This window comes from Rhyacophila brunnea, unplaced genomic scaffold (assembly GCF_057557595.1).
Source record: "Rhyacophila brunnea isolate RB1 unplaced genomic scaffold, BYU_Rbru_1.0 scaffold_18, whole genome shotgun sequence".
NCBI classification, from domain to species: domain Eukaryota; kingdom Metazoa; phylum Arthropoda; class Insecta; order Trichoptera; family Rhyacophilidae; genus Rhyacophila; species Rhyacophila brunnea.
This window is the reverse complement of record NW_028232837.1, coordinates 8,410,094-8,428,481: the sequence shown is the minus strand read 5'-3', so window position 1 is coordinate 8,428,481 and position 18,388 is coordinate 8,410,094. Positions and strand designations below refer to the sequence as shown.

Here is an 18,388-nt window from a genome sequence, read left to right as displayed (position 1 = left end):
GTAGCCTTCACTCTGGCCTGAGAGAAGCAGATGTTTGAAAGGGATGGGAAACCTTGGTCAACCAGAAGATGATGGAATTTCAATTTAGTCACTATCCTCAGCCATAAGAAAACGACCAAGAAGGAGATCGATTTTACTTTTTGCGGGCCACACAACAAGTTCTCTCCCGAGTCTAGAAACGTTTATGTTTTAAATTAGATATCCACGAATTAGATACTGTGGTCACTCTGCATTACGTATATATTTACAAGATGGAACTTAGTGCCAGCGCTAGAATGATTGCAGATACTGCACGCTAGCAGTACGCGTCTTATTAATTATCAGATTCAATTTTAATTGTGGTTACAATACTCGGTAACTAAGACACTATTATTCAGGCGAAAAATTGTGTAATTTCTGAAAATCACCTTAATATTTTGATCTCAATTGGTCAGTGTTCAGTTGATCGATTATAATAATTGCAAAGATGGGCCTCATTGATGGATGCTGGGAAGGTTTTGGTAAATAAATATCTTGAAGAGAAATTTGACATGATTGTTATCACAAAATCTTCTATTGGAATATTAGTGATGTCTGTAACATACGTCTGATTAAAATCAATGTCACACGACACTAAGAAATACGGCTTTGCTGAGCGAACAGTAGGTATTACAAATTATTGTCTTTTACTTAAGAATTAAGTGAGATGTAATAATTTTAATCCTTGAAGAGAGCCGGAGAGGACCAAGTAACTGTACTTCTTTAACCATGCACATGTTAGAGATATTCGGAAAAGACGGGATTAATATGGAGAAAAACAAGAGAAGTTACTGTGTAGCTCCTGTTTATGTCGACTGCATCTAGAACGATGGGGTGAGGGAGTATTTTCGATTTCGAATAGAAAGATTACAGGCTGCATACCCAACGGGCTTAGCCACGCCGATGTATGCATTTTTGTCACGAAAACTTAAACTTTACTGATACCATTGTTTAATCTGGATAATACTGAAACTGTTCAGTGGCGATAAGCTGTAACTATTGGAAGTAATTATTGCTATACACTTCTAGGATTTTTCCACATATTATTTAATCATTGGATAATGGCATAGTGACCACGGGTTGTGCATTACTATTCTAGACCTTGAATGAAAGTTTAAAGTAATAATTATAACGTGCAAAAATCCAGGCCAACATGCTTGAGGCTTCTGATCCCTCTGGGATACGATCCAGCAAAGTTTAGACAGTGGATTAATCACATTATTATTTCATATTCTGCCAACTTGGAAGCCATCATGATACCTCTATTACCATAAAATTAGCACTAGAAAGGAGGCTTTGATGTACCTATTCCCTACCCTACACAATGTTGAATCTTTGCTAATATACTAGGGTTAGCTTATAACGACTGGCCACACATTTAATCTGGTATATTTAATGTGAAGAATTTTAGAGAAACAGCATTTGTGTATATAAATATTAGTTACATGTAAATTGTACGTATTAGATTTCACCGTAGCACAGTTCGCCGAGAGCTTTCTTATCGTAATGAAAATAATAAGCGTTGTTCTGTATTTCTAATTTAATTACATACCTATTTTCTACTGTCTTTCCCTTGTATTTCGGTAGTTTTTTTTCGGTGTTTTAGGAACAAGTCAGTTTACAGGAAGTCAGGCGGGAACCACGCCAATTTTCATAGCCAATTTTGACAAAATTTATGAATTCAAGAATGAAAACCTAACCTTCTCTTCTTCCACGGTGCTACATCCCAAGGTGGGACTTGGCCTCCTCCACAACCGCTCTCCACTTACTCCGGTCTCTCGCCACACTTATCCAGTTACCGGGTCTTCCTATATGAAGCCAGTCCACTTCTACGGCGTCAGACCATCTCCCTCTTGGACGGCCTCTGGGTCTCTTCCGTTGGGGTAGCCACTTCGTCATGATCCTTGGCGCTCTAACTTCAGGCATTCTCTCCACATGTCCCGCCCATCGTAGTCTTAGAAAACCTAACCTAACCTAACAAATAATCCAGTATATCAGATATTTTCACAAATTGTTTGTCGCTGGATTTCTGTAAACCGTCAAGAACCGTGTTTTATTTAGACATGAATTATATCTACTATACGACCCAAAGAGGTTGGACGATCTTTAATATACGACCATATATTTCCGATACAACATTTCACGGTGAAGTGTTATACGGCAAACAACATACGTAGAAATTTCCGGACACGATAAATATTATCAGAGTTGCCTAAATACGTTTTAAGAAAACCTTTTATACTAAACGGACTCTCGGATTTTTGAATGAGCTAGATATAAAAAGAATTTACTAAATATAACTAAATTGGTATACACAGTGTTGTTTATAGACTGTACGAGTTTAATAATATAGTCCAGTAGCTTTCAGGGAACAAACAGACAGGTAGACAGAAATAAATTCAGGAAAACTATACTTTGTATCGTGGAAATAGATGAAACTCAGATCAAAAGGCAAATAAATGTCGAAATCACAAAGACATTTCAATTTTATTCTACATACGTATAGGTATAATATGCATTAGGATTATTGTGTGATATTTAATATTTTTGTTTGTAAAGTTGGTGCCCATTTTATTAAAATGTCATGTATTTACTTGTCTTTATCTGAACATTCATAGGTAATATAAAACAAATCCTTAAGTTCTAAGATTCTGGCATGTTTAATCCTAGGATTACGAGATTTAATTCTTATTAGCAAAAATTAAGAAAAATCAACGTATTATTGACATATTATTTCTTTTTTTTGTTCCCAGGTGGAATCTTCTTCGCGAATCCAATGAGGAAGCAAGGCTATGTGACGATGCTGGACCCTCTCCAGGATCTCTTCGGAGAACGGATGGGCGGATTGCTCTTCCTTCCAGCTCTTTGTGGAGAAGTCTTCTGGGCAGCTGGGATTCTGGCAGCTTTGGGTTCGTATTCATATATTATTTCATTACTTGATTCGCGGGCCTCGTAGTCCAATACGGAAGGCGCCTTCTCAAACCAGTTGTTTCAGACTCGATTCACAAGTTCACAATATATGTGATTTCCTAAAAGGTGAATGTTTTTACTGTAATTGCTACCCTCGTGGCCTGTTGTGGTGTTGAGAATTAAATAAATTATTGTACCGGGCACGCATAGTATAAGTTAAGTCTTTTATGTGATAGAAAACGGTTTTAATGGTTTTTGTTTCTTCTTCGTCTTTCACCCTGTCACGCCCCAGCATTGGGGCATGGGGAAAGCACAGGTTCATGCCACTTCCTTCGGTCCATCGCACAACTCTTGCGCTTCCCGCTATTCTAGACCCGCAGTACGTAGATCACTCCTATAGCACCGTTGCAGGATACGAGAGGGCCGCTAACGGCGACGAAAACCTTGAGGCTGTGCCACAAGGGTACGAAGTGTCGCACTCTCTGTCGGTACGCGAAGCACATGTCCCATCGACGTGAGGCGTCTCTTCATGATTACTTCAATCACCGAGGGCTGCTGTGTCCGCTCACGAACTTGAGTGTTAGTAATGCGGTCATACTTATGTATCCCTAAGATTCGGCGGAGACATCGATTCTCAAAGCTCAAAAGCCGAGACCTTTGAAGTTTAGTAAGATGCTACGCCTTAGAGATGTTTGCTATAATATATAAAATGCAAATTAATATAAAATCTTGCCTTTTTCAGAACACCACAGTCTTAAAAGTTATTTTGACCGTTTAGTAATTGTTTCTCTTTGCTTTATCTAGGCGCAACCCTCACCGTGATCATTGACATCGATCACCGCACGTCGGTCATCTTCTCAGCCTGCGTCGCTGTTTTTTACACCCTCTTCGGCGGCCTCTACTCCGTGGCCTACACCGATGTCATCCAGCTCTTCTGCATCTTCATCGGGCTGTGGATGTGCATACCATTCGCGTGGACCAACGACCACGTCAAGTCCCTCAGCGACATGGAAGTGGACTGGATTGGGGAAGTGCATCCCAACGAGCACTGGTTTTACGTGGATTATGGACTTCTGCTGGTGTTTGGAGGGATTCCGTGGCAGGTGAGTCTTTATGAAATAATTTAATACAATTGACAATGCAAAGTCTCTCCACTAGAAGACGCACGAAATGATCAATAATCCACCGGATATGCAAATGTATGAGTGCAAAACGTTTGATTTTTTGTGTACTACGTTCAATTTGATCGCGGTTTCCTATCGTTAGATGCATGAGACGTCGCTGGTATGGTAACATCATTCGAAAAAAACTTTAATTAACGCTCTCGGTCGGTAATGCAGCATTCCTCAGAAAAGGCTTACTTAGATTACATCGTAATTTCAATTAATAAACACCCATCAAAAAACAGTTCTGTGTATTAATTAATTAATTCTGACTTCACATTTCAAAAACGTAAACATATTAACTAAACAGCTACAAATTGGTAACCCCTTAATTGTATAAACAGCTACACTGGAAAAGCTGTTTCTAAAATGGAAATAAGACATTATTTTTATGTATAAAATGAGGACATATTGTCCTCCTGTTGGATACCACCCGATAACCCTATGCACGGTAAAAGTTTCACAACTTAATCCGAAAGGTAATATATTTGTTTGTGCCCTCGGGTGTTTGTAAATATTTAATAATGTTACGTTTGCCGTTTGTAAATATTTTGAATTATTGATAAAAAATTTAGGTCAGCTTACGTTCGGGATTTGTCGTGAATATCAAAGCTGTCACAAGTTCACGTATTGAGTATTTCTCAAAAGAAATTTTCTTTTGTGTTGTGTTGTGAATATTTAATGTTCTTTATTTCTGAATTATGAATAAAATTTCTTTCCTTCACTCGTATAGCGACAAGTTGTCAATCGAGACGAGGTGCACAAAGTGAAATTCGATGGAAACGTTTTCAAATGTGGTTTTTATCCAAAGAATTTCAACTTGAAAAATAGAGGGTAGTTATATAATACCATGTTTGAACCTAATAAGATCATAATATGAATCCCCACAGAGTGGGGGTTGTATTACCTGATTTAAAAAAAGAGAAATGGATGATGGCCACCCCTAAGGTTTCCATTTAGCGCAGTCTATTAGGTCCATAGTCTGGGTCCAAACACACATTGAAAAACAACATTTAAATTTCGCCAGACCCGGGAGTCAAAGCCGGGACCCTCGACATTATAAGCTGACGCAGTAACCGCTCAGCCATCGTGGGCGCGGGGTTCTCATATTACAACCCTTATATTATTGTAGTGGTTCATTACGTTTTTTTTTCCACGATATTTACTGTATTGGTATCTGAAAGGCGACATCCCGTTGCTTAGATGTCATCGAGTTATTTTTTTTTTGGTTTTTTGATTCGTTGGGTTGGTAAATGATTATAATACCGCCATCTGGCGATGTAAACCTATAACTATGTAAGTAGCGATATTATCTTCAAGTACATATCTGAAGGCAGATGTCACCAGATATGTCTAATTATTTTTTATAATGGGCTATGCGATGGCGAACTGCTTTGATAATTTCCGCATAATATTATATATAATATCATTATCGTAAATTTTAAAGCAAGATTACATGTTCTTAATTATCTTTAAATAATTCCACATTATTATAAACATAATAAATTTCTCCGGTAGGTAACTGTACTATTACAATTTTAGACATACAAGTATTTATCAGGGCTCGAAATGGATCGAACGCAGTTCTGGTTCGTGAAATAGACGCGACTCTCGTTCAGTTGAAAAATTATAAATTAAATTCTAATTCGTAAATATTATTATTTTATATTGTTATTAAATTACTTTCCTTCACGTATTTTCAAGTTTATAACGCATTTAATATTTTTGGAAAATTTATCAAGCGGTTTGTAAAGGTTTCCATAATATTATGTGGCTAGTTATTGCATTCATTTGAATCATATAATATTCGTCACTGTATAGTCCAAGTAGCGTAACCCTCACTTTTCACCAAAGTGACATTTTGATAGTAATGGACTTATTGCATTTACTCTTACACGAACTGGCCAACTATCATAAATCCCAAAAAAATATTTGAAAACTATTTTATAAGGCATTTGTAACTTGACAAAAAATATTCCAGCCAAATGCTGTAACCCTCTCTAAACATAAGCCGCAGGGTGCGTACAGAGTAACCCACTCAATTTGTAATAAAATAATGTAAGTATTTATATAAAATAATTACAAGATAAAAATAACTTTTTATATACAACGTTTTTAAATTTTCTGTTGAATTATTATGCTCAATATGCTCAAACTTGTACTCGATATGAAGTAAATAAAAATAAACAAACACATATAGAATGCTGAAATGTCATTTTGACATTTCATTTTGATTTCCATAGTAACGCAAGAATATGCATATTAATAATTTAGTTGATAGGACCACCCCCTTAGCAACCAATAATAGTCTTTTACTTTTTACGGATTTTTCTGAAATAACTTTCCATACAAAACAGAATTAACTGAAAATGAATTCAATTCTGCCTAAAGATGGCTAAAAGTATTAAAAGTATTAAAAGAATGAATTGGCATCGTGTTCTGATAATAATTATATATTATAAAAGTTTCAAATATCTAGCTAGTCGGCAAGTTAGTTAAAAATGAATTGCAAGATTTGTAGTGGACAAACAAGAATACGAGCTAATAAAAACGTAGTTATATAAAATAATAAATAAATCCAATGCCCACAGTTTTTTTCACTTCCTGAACAATTTGATATTTGAGGGTTACGCTACTTGGCCTGCACAGTGACGAGTATTAACAAAATAACTAATTAACATGAGAAAGTTTGCACATTAAAAATGGCATACATGATAAATAGTAGTGTTTTGGATGGTTTTCTCCATTTCCCCTTATTTTTTTTATTTCACTAGATCTGACTATTTATATAATATATTAAAAATGTAATATAAAAGTATTATTTAAAAAAAAAACATTATTATACGTCTTATAGGTACTCTGAATTCATATTATATACCTTACATACTCACAAGAACAAAGAAAGTACATAAAATTATTTTTAATGTGTTTTTTCTACATACCCGTAAGAGCCCGAGGGATTTTAACAATTACAAAAGAATAATTTGATAATTCGTTAAAATAAGCCAAATATAACATACCTACGTAAATTATATTAATTTAAATATACACTTAAAAATATAAAATACAAAAAGAACGCGAAAAGAGTGATGGCAATTATTAAAATTGAGACGTCATATTATTTTAGACTAAGTTATTCAAGAGGAATTGTATTTTTTTCCCAAATTGGATGGGGAAATAATTTGACACTTGACACGCCGTGAAAAATTTAATACAACACTCGGCTATTCGTAGAATTTGTTTAGTGTAAAATAATATTTTGAATTTATCATAATATTATTATGAGGGCTGATAATTGAAGGAATACACCGATGGATAAACGGTGTTAGTGCAGGAGCGTGGAACGTATGTCATGAAGCGGTTAGAGTAATATAAAATTATTATTGGAAATACTGCCGCTGAAAACGGTTAAGAGATTTAGTGTAAAATGTAACAAAAGTATTGTGAGAAATCACAACCTCGTCAATAAAATAGAATATTACCATACGATTCTCCATGAATAACGGCACAGCTCAGTCCTAGAGTAAATACAGTTACGGTATGACATCATAGAGACTTTAACGTGGAAACCTTCTACGACTATATCTTGTAACTGTCTACAAATAATTCTACCGCTTCATGACAGCAGACTTCCCAAACCAATCGGCCAAAGATCTTTGCAATTACGATCTGGCCATATTGCCCATAAAGCCTCCTTAGTCCACATTTCCCCTCCTACAGTAGGAGACAAAAAATAGGGCATTTAGTTCTCTCTATCTCCATAGATACCAAAATTTCAGTCAAGGAGAACCACTGAATAACCGCTATGTTTCCCTGTAATTTTTTTTTCTTTCTTCCGTTTGACCCACGACGAAGGGCTATTAGCTCTTTGTTAATATAAATGCGAGTAGGTACTACAGAATATGACGAAGATAAAAGGCAGTCTGGTCTTGGTGCCTCTTATTAAACCTAAATATAATAGGATAGTAGGAATGTATGGCAGCATGCATTACGCGGAAAAAACCCGCTTCAGTGTAATATTGTGAAAGCTGCTGGCCATTAGTTCAGGCTATGAAACGGGTTGGTGAAAAATTAAACGCGGATTTTCATCGCAGCGATAGTATTTGCTGCATATAAAACGGGAGAAAATCGCATTTAATGTTAAATATAACGGACATTTGGTAAAATGAGTCAAAACAAATGACGAAAGATTTATTATGTATGAAGCTAAAGACGTTTTTTTGGTCTGGCAAATTCACATCTTATTTTTTAATGTGTGTTGGGATACAGTGTGAATCTAATAGGTTGAGAAAGTGGTTAACATCCTTTTTCCATAAAAAAAATCTGCTAATACAACGTCCACTTTGTGTAAACCAATATGATCTTCTTAGGATCGAATGTGATGAAGTTGTAGTCTTATCCAACATTTTCTCATTTTATTTATTAATTCTTTTTTGTCATAATATATTATTTAACTTAATTTATTTTATTGTGTTAACTGTCAATTCATGGTGGGAATGCATTGTATGTTTAAATAAAATGTATATTTTATCGTACTGATTCCACTTTTATTAAATATAACTATAGGTATCGGTTTCATCCGCATCAGAAGAACATTCTCAACAAATAAAAGTGGAATCAGTACGATAAAATTTGAAAGATTTTTTATACAGTTGGTTATTGATGAGGGGTTAAAGTCCAGGGGTGTTAAGGGGGAATTGTTCTGTTTCCATCTAGGGAATATAATCCATTGATATTACTTACTTGAATTCTGTTTCAGAATTTAATATCTATGCGATAATTTGAAAACTTCACAAACATTTAATCATAAGAATCTTATTTGTCGAAATGTTTTAGGTTCTGTCCTATATAAATTACTTGGCAACTGAAGATCGTTTGATTTAATTTAGTAATGCTAGGTTCTTTAATTGTACCAATGAGAAATCTCAGGTAAAATCAAAGCTATGACGAAATAAATTTCCTCAGGTTTCCTTGGAGAGAGTCAAGGAAAGAAAAGCACTAAGGGTCATTAGGCTCAGGTAAATACCTACTAAAAGCAATGTAGGTACCAACGTAATTGTTCCGGTTACCTGTGTTGTGAGAAAGGGTTCGTATTTCCTTCCCTGTCCCGTCGTATCTTATTTGCTAATAATTCTAAATGTCTCCTTAGCAGTGGGATGGAAACATACAGATAATAATAATATGTACTAATTAAACTATAGCAAAAGTATTTATTTCACATGTATATTATATAATGACGAAGGAACCTTTCTTAATATAGACGGAGTTTTATTATGTGGCTATGTATTTAGAAATGAAAACAGTGTTATGTTATGACATATAAATGATTGGTCATTACGACATAATAAACTGTACAGAGTATGCAATAATAATGAAGATATAACATAACAATAAATATAAATTTGACCTATTTGACACATTCACAAAACATAAATGTAGATGTATATGCTTTTCTTGTTTTTTAGTCCTATTATATATCGTGGAGGAGTGACCACTCCCACTGAAAATAATCTTAAAAATGTGGGCGTTGAGGTGATGCATGCTCTGCATCAGTTGGTCAAAGACAAAGTTACGAATGACAATGTGATATCGTGAACGGGGTAGGCCCTACTCCTCTCGGCATCATATTAAATTCAAGACTTGTGCCCACTGGAAGACACATGGAACTCATAAATCGGTGCAACTATTACGAGCCCAATTTTTGAAATGAGCAGTATCATAAACGATCAAAACTTGCTTGAAAATGTGAAACAGCTTGAAAAGTAAGCATCGTGCTTTAATAAAAGGTGTTCGAAATTGTCACGTAGATATTGGGCGTACATTTACGATCGTATAAAAGTTTGCATTATATTTTAGTCTATGGACTCCATGATAGCTGAAGTTAACATGTAAACAAGAAAATAACCTAAAATATGGTAATGACATTATAATATTTTATTGGTAACCATTTTAAATCGACTTATTCTTAAAGTATGTACCTAATTTATCTTTAAAGAAGCTACTTACGTCAATTATATACCTTATACCAAATATTGATATTACAATGGCAAATACGAGAATGTAAACAGAATATTAATTAAATATGTATGTACTTACCTATATTACACAATATCAATAAATACTTTAATAAAAATTCATGTAAATACAAAATAATACTTCCAATGATAACATTTACAAGACAGAAACAATAAATAACTGAGCCTTACGACGTTAAGCTGCGACATTCAATCTGTTTTCGATCCGTCAAAATTAAAATGGATCACCTCCAGCGAAGACAACCTAGCACCTCTATCGGGAAAGCGTGTGAAACTCATAAGCCTCCGCGACTTTTAGATGCAGTGTTGTATAAATCGAAACAGAAATAAAAATTTTCATACAAAATCGAAGCAATGAAGCAAAAATGGCTTAGATACTGTTTGTTTCACAATTGGGCTCTTTTGGGTCTGTTTTAACAATCTTATGTGACATGCCTAAAAGACAAGACAATGCGGACGACACAAACATACGCTAAACGAATCTGATAATAATTATTATGAGCGTGAAGACACGAGCATTTGATAACCATACGTGGATGCATATATCGTTGGAGAGTACATGTAATTAAAGCTTGGTGTTCATCGCTTGTAACAAATTGCGGAGTGTTGGGAATATACACGGAAAAGTACAGGGGTTCGCAGTTGAAGCTATGAGAAGCTAGGCGGGGTAAACGTGGAAGTCAGTAATGCTTGCTAGATTTTATTAAGTCGGCCTCCACCCATCGCGTTAAAAATGAATAAAATCCCATCCCTATAAGATCCCTATCCACTACATTTTGACACAAGGGTTTGAATATGTGTCCTATGAAAATGAAGTACACATTATAGACGTGCAATAGTGTGTGTTGCAACCTTAAAATATACCAATATTGAATGAGCATCAGTAGAGTATATACCGAGAGCAGTTGTCAGAACGAAGTACAAGCATATTCTTGACATATGTTTAAGTTTATACTATATTTTTCTCACTAAAGATCGGTTGCCTGTTACTCCACACCCCTTAAGTTTTTCAGTTCCCATTATCTCTGAGTTAGAGAATAATATACGTATAGATTGCGGAGACTTTCATCCAGCAGCGAATTGATATAGGTTTCCGATGATGGTTTAATTATATTTTCAACGATCGTAAAGAATATGAGGACTGATAAATTCCGGAAATACCTTCGTTTTTGTCATTTTTTAAATAATTTAAATAGCCCCTAATCGAAATGGTTTAAGAATTTTTTTCTTCTCTCACGACGTTGAGTAATACGTACCGAGAGGAAGATTGACATCGTTTTCTTTTGAAAAGCTCCGTGAGTTATTATATTCTCACCAGAATTCACCCAAATTTAAGAATAAGGAGGCATAAAACGATTCTTTATATTTATTATTTGTATTACTTTATTAGACAAACTTTTTTATTACCCATTTCTGGTTATATAACCTAACCTCTAATCTATAATAAAATGTCAGATCACTTAAACCTCTGGTTACATGTAAATAATTGTACGTATTACATGTCATCGTACCACAGTTTAGCGTATGATGTCATACCATAAAGAGATAGCCGTATAGAATTGAGATAAAAAAGACGCGTTTGTTTGTGGTGAATTGCAAACAGTGACATTCCAATTTTATTGGATTCTACAAGAATATTGATTGTTATCAAATATGTGATAATAACGCTGTCACTATTATTGGGGATTGCAATTCAGAATGAAAAAACCAATACCGGTATTTCGGATTTTCTATTTAATACCGGTATTTGTAAAATAATTTAAAAAAAACAGAAGTATCCATCAATAAATATAATATAATATGTAAAAATCTCTTTAAAATATTAATATTTTAAAGAGTGTGTCATTGCTGGTCACCAAAGACGATGAAGAGCCACGGAAGTAAACTAGACATCGAGTAACCTGACAAAAAATACAGCATATTAACCTTTTTATGTTAATTGATACATTTTCTTTCCACTGTAAATACCGAATATATCGGTATTGTCTGATTTTTAAAACCGGTATTTCAGTATCGAAAAATACTGGGATACCGGTTTTGAAAAACCGGTATTGCAATCCCTAATAATTATTATCATATATTTGATAGATACGACTTCATACTTATGAGCACCTACTTATGAACCTAATTTTACATCATTCAGAATCTTATATAAGCATTATATGGTATTATGGTCAACGAGTAATTTATTATATTTGTAAATGTAACATATTTCATATTGAACATATTTGTATTGAAAATACCTTAGATATTATATATTTACCTACGAGAATACCTACGAGATCTTAGAAAAACCCACGTCGTATTTTTTTTAGTGATTCACTGTATTTATTTCGACGGTTCTATCTCTATCTCAGCATGATAGTACGTGACAGCACGTGCCGTGATGGTAATGTGTTCGGGCCATTAGAATCTTCTAGTGCTTTCTAAAGCTCATATCACATTGGCGGATTCTCAGCCCGACCGTCTGTCGCGATTGTCCCCAATCGTGAAAAGTCACTTTTGGGTCGTTCCCTGGAGTCGTGACCAAATTGGAACACTTACTATTTTTGGACGCAATTCGCCCGACGATCGTATTGAAGATTACCGATAACGTGCAAAAATATTCAAATTAACACTGAGCTTCCGAGTGTGTTCGCACGCGGCGTTTCCTACCTTGCGTTTGGTATAACAGCACAAATTTGACGTTTATATAATGCCTGACTTTATTCATTATTTAACAGATAGTAGTAATACAAAACTGATGAATAGCGAATATAATAGGGAAGGCTGTGTAGTGTTGCCACCAAGCTGACCGATAGATATTTTTTGGTTTACTTATTATTATCAACACTAGCAACTGAGCGTATATTATGAACGAATCAAATCAAGTGTTAACATGATCGAATCGGTAGATGAATCGTTCCGTGTAATCGCTCTTTAAAGTTGACGATTGCTCACGAAGATAGTCGAATCTGATTGGGCTGCGAGTATGCTGGTGTAATTAGGCATAAAGTCAAATGCCCTCACTTTGTGAATCGCTGGTGTGGAGCATCCCTGAATTTAAACGAACTGTTATTGATTTTCCAGGTAAATATTTGGAAACCAATATACAAAGATGGATATAAAATAAACATTATTTAATGATATTGACCTCAATAATAGGCCTTTCGTTTTTTTATACTCCGCCCCGAAAAAACTTTTATTGTGCTCAGAATGACATAAAAATGCTTGAAAAGTCCACACAATAGTAATACGGTTTTCATATTAATGAAAAAAAATCGTGAAGGCAAAAAGTAGACAATAGTAATATGCCAGGGGTTTAGTTTTCGAACCGTTAATACTAGTGAAAATATTATAACGTTTAAACTTACAGTCTAAATTTAGTAAGAAGTAATTTATTTATTGTATTTGTTGAATATCTTATTAAAGATGCTCATCGATGTTTAAATTTAAAATATCTATACTAAAAGTTGGCTATGGTCCAAACGTAATAATACTAGTAAATATTATCAGTGAATGAAACGAAAAAAGACTAGTAAGAGTGTAATGCAGAGGTATACTTAGTTTAATATACTTAGATTTATTTTGTATAGTACCGTTATAGTATAATATATTTCTTGCGTAAAAGTATTCGGCAACGTAGTGTAATATACAATAAAGTAGTGTACGCGACTGGTAATTGTTAGGAACAAGAATCAAATTGGCGTTTCTATCACTTTTTTTTAAAAATTTCGTTTGTGAAATAGATTTGAACGTAAACGTAACACCTTGTGGTTGTGATCGAGAATTCTCAAGAAATAATCAGAAGGAGTCAATATCGAAGTCAATGAGAAACTTGAGAAATTTAGAAATTGTTACTAGGCTAAGCTGACAGAGAAACGATAGAAAAAAAGCTATCGACTTTAATTTTCAACGACATTTGGCATATTTCTCGAGAATATTAAAAATTCTAGAGAAATAAAAAAAAAAACATTTTTAAATTCTCGAAAAAAACAAAATTTTTTGATTTCGAAAATTTTCAAATCTAGAGAAATAAAATAGTTGATAAATCACAAGCTCTAGGAACACCGTTACGTCATGTAAGTCCTCCGAATAAACAAGTTATGTTACGTTAAAATCAGTTGTAATGACCCCTGTTACTAGATTAATATAATGTTTTTTCTTTTGTCACTCAGGTGTATTTCCAACGGGTGCTGTCCAGCAAAACTGCAGGTCGAGCCCAGCTTCTGTCATACGTCGCAGCCTTCGGATGCATTCTGATGGCCATCCCACCAGTGCTGATTGGAGCTATTGCCAAAGCCACACGTAAGTTTAATTTTTAAAAGTTAACACACAAAATGCATTGTGCAGTCTATAGGGCAGCAAAATGCAGTTAGCTCGTAGTTTGACTTTGTTTAGTTGGTTGAATAGCACATACCTGGAGAGTGAAAGATATTTCATTTGGTAAGGTCTTCTTATCTGACGGATATACTTAAATGGTTGTTTTCCTATAATTTGAAGCATAACGAAATATAATGCCTGAAGATAAAAAATCGTACACTGAATGTTTCACTAAAATTATAAGTTATAGCAGGCATAACTTCAAAAAGAGACCCATAGATGGCGCGGCCTATTGACTAGACATCGCAAGCGCTATGAAGATAGATTAGAATTTAACTCTATATACAGCGGCGTAATTTCTAAAAGAGACCCATAAATGGTGCTGTCTGTTGAATGGACGTCGCAAGCACTATGTAGACGGATTAAGATTTAACTCTATGTTGACCAGTGTTGCCATATTTTTCTATGTTGATTATAGTACAAAGGCGTAAAAATTATAGAATTTTTGATAAAAATATAGTACATGAACATTTTTCGTCTTGAATCCCTTAAAATTATAGTATTTTGGCATATTTGACGTAAAATTATAGTATTTTACATTTTTCGACGAATCAAAATTATAGTATTGTACTATAATTATAGTACGGTTGGCAACACTGATGTTGACTCCGAAATTTATATCACTCGCAGATCTCTCATAGCCTGTCAGTTTGGTCTGATTAGCTCTGACCCTTTTGATCATACAAGTTCTCTATTTTGAGACTAAATACCTTACACTATTGAGATTCGTTTCTAGTGATAAGTGTGGTATCTAGTTTTCAAATGTGATACCTACCTGAACTGAAACTAATCCTTTGGCAAGTTCGTCTAGTTATTTGGTCGAGCGAGTCATCTTATCTTCTTAGTATATTTTTGTATACCGTTTGAAGTATTCTCTGTTATTGTTGATTAATCTCTGTGAACTTGGAATAAATACTAAAACCGGAAGTGTTTCTATTTTATAACTAAAACATGCTATAACTGGCGTCCAACGTGGGCCCAAAGTATTTCTAAGTTATAAATAAATAAAAACCATCCTATAAATTTTCATAAAGATTTTCTCAGTTGAATGTAATGTACAACGTAATATTCCTCCTTTCCATAAAATCAAAAGCGATTTTATAATTAGAATTAATAATTGAAAATGCAGCATTAATAATTTTCAAACGGATGTAGCATTGAGTAAAATAAAATAAAAATAATGTATTTTAATTACGATTTATGGAATTCCGCTCCTTTGAGATTAAGAAAAATGTAAATTTTCAAAGCGAACGTTTTAAAGATTTCCTATGTCACTGAATTACTTAAAAGTAATGCACAAGACGTGGGTAAAAAATATCTCGTACATTTTCTAAAAATAAAAGAAAATGGCTGTATCAGAACAGTCTTCTAAATTTTCCTTTTCTCCTAAGAAGCCATTTGTGTGAATGTTTTTTTTGATCGTATTCATAAAATGTTATGAAACGGTTTTACCTGCTCGGAAAGGTTTTTGGTTTGAAAAGGCAGAAAATCTACGTACTGAAATATAAAAACACACTTTTTCAAAGTGTTCGATTACTAGATGATTATGTTTGAGATTTCGATTTTTTAAACACAGGCTTTACGATTCGATATGGTATTTGAATGCATCCTGAACGGGTTTAGTGATAGATTTTAATGATCGTTACCCATTCATTCACACACAAAATGTAAAGCAACATTCAAAGCATTCTTATCAAATTTCGTTAATGCTGGCTATTGGTTTTTATATTACTAGGTATATCAAGGTATAAATAATTAAGTGCTCTGTTTACTAACTGACCCACGGATCACTCAAAATTTTAGTTGTAACGTACTTGCGCTTGCTAATATTTTAAATTAACTATTTATTTTATTCTACGGCACATGGCGTGAATCCAGTGGTACAGGTTGGGAATGGGACAACTGGACGCCAACAAACGTAGACGATAACAGAACGAACGAACGTAAACAGAACGTAGACGATGAATTTTAATCAGTTTCTATCTACTACTTAGTAGTTTTAATTCATTTTACTCTTAACATAATGTTTTTTTTATTGCGGATTGAGAATTACCATGCCTAAGGCTTTATATGAAAATAAAAACTCTTTTGTCGTTGAAACTTAAACATATGCACGATTAAATCATTATTTACGTGTGCATATTTAAATTCTCACCTACTATTTATTCATAATATTATAATATTATAATAATTTAAATATAAATAATAATAATAATATTAAACATTTTTTTTAAAGTACGTATAAGTACCTAACGTATATTTATTTTCGAATTTCGCGGCGTCCAGTTGTCCCGGCGCCAAATCGTCCTAGACCCTACAGGTTCAAGTTCCGTCGGGCGTTTTTTCTAGTGTGTTTCGTAGTAATGTAGGTATTTCCAAACTATTAGGCATTTAAAAAAAATCGTTTAAATAACACATTATCACGTTCGTAATAATAATATGATTGTTTGTTGTGTATTTATAGAATTAAGTAACACGGTAGGTTTAATTAGTGCCACAATCATAATTGTTGCCATAAAAAAATGATAATATGATGACATTGTTGATGATCTACATTCTACAATATAGTTGGTTATTTTCCACAGCCTGGAACGAAACCGAATATAAGGGACCTTACCCACTGACCCAAGAAGAGACTTCTATGATTCTGCCGATGGTACTCCAGTACCTGACTCCAGACTTCGTATCATTCTTTGGTCTGGGGGCCGTGTCTGCAGCTGTCATGTCATCGGCTGATTCCAGCGTGCTTAGTGCATCATCGATGTTTGCCAGGTAATAATTTACACAACTATGTTAATACATTGTTCCTCGATCTCTAATTAGGTACAAGAGCAGATTCAGTGGCATGCTAGTCAAGGTGAGCAATCGTCAAATGATCCAGCTATCAATTCGATCGTGTTTATTCTTGGTTTGATTTATTCATAACAAACGTTGTTATTAGTGTTAAAACTATCTTTTGGTCAGCTGACTGAATAATTTTTCCTACATTTTTTCTGTCTTCGATTGTCATTGCAAAACTATTGGAGATTCTTATTTTTAAATAGCATCCTGGCTCAAGTCAGTTCATGGTAGACACCAGCATTGTCATAATCACAGCCACAAGTTCTACCGCATTGCAACGGGAATGTTCATTAATTACAAAATTATTTTTTCCATGGGACGGAGTGATAATTTAACCGATTTCACGAACAGGAACGGCGCTCCAGTGCGCTCCGGTCCATTTCAAGCCCTGTATATATGATTTATAAATAATGAAAATGAAGTTTACAATAATATTATACAGGGATTCTAATTAAAGTTATCTAGAATAATAATTAATTATACCCATCTGCTGGCGTAACTTAGGCAAAGAGTAGATTATAATAATATAATATAAAGCAATCTATGTTATTTACTTTAATTAAGCGTCACAGATAATTATTTGTCTGTAAATTGTATTTAATTTCATGTTTTCTATTCCCGTTACTAGATGTCTCTAATACCTATTACACTTCCCTTAAATTATGTTGTAATCGTACAAATCCCTAAGGATTAATCTTTACATTACAATTTACATGGTTATGTTGATTTTAATTTCTTATTCATGTTTATATAATTTATTCTTCTTCACAGAAACGTGTACAAGTTAATCTTCCGCCAGCGGGCTTCTGAGATGGAAATTATCTGGGTGATGAGGGTCGCCATCTTGGTCGTCGGAGTTCTGTCAACTGTCATGGCGCTCACCATTCCTTCAATCTATGGTCTATGGTAAGTTACATATATTTTTTAAATTATCATAACGTATAACGATTAAATTTTAAGTAATTATACTATCGAAACTGTGGTAAATATGCGTATTTCTGGTGTATAACAATTTTTCATAAAACTGTATTAAATTTGACAAATATTATGTAACTCGCG

At 34.1% G+C, this 18,388-nt stretch overlaps 1 protein-coding gene across 1 annotated transcript in view; it reads left to right on the top strand.

Moving 5' to 3' along the window:
- ChT (choline transporter) overlaps positions 1 to 18,388 on the top strand; it is a 96,622-nt gene that overhangs the window by 38,633 nt on the left and 39,601 nt on the right. Inside the window, exons 4-8 of the mRNA XM_085945615.1 lie at positions 2,772 to 2,927; positions 3,733 to 4,031; positions 14,284 to 14,413; positions 17,074 to 17,260; positions 18,101 to 18,235. Coding sequence (XP_085801741.1) covers positions 2,772 to 2,927; positions 3,733 to 4,031; positions 14,284 to 14,413; positions 17,074 to 17,260; positions 18,101 to 18,235 — 907 coding nt within the window. The remainder of the gene's footprint in view (positions 1 to 2,771; positions 2,928 to 3,732; positions 4,032 to 14,283; positions 14,414 to 17,073; positions 17,261 to 18,100; positions 18,236 to 18,388) is intronic.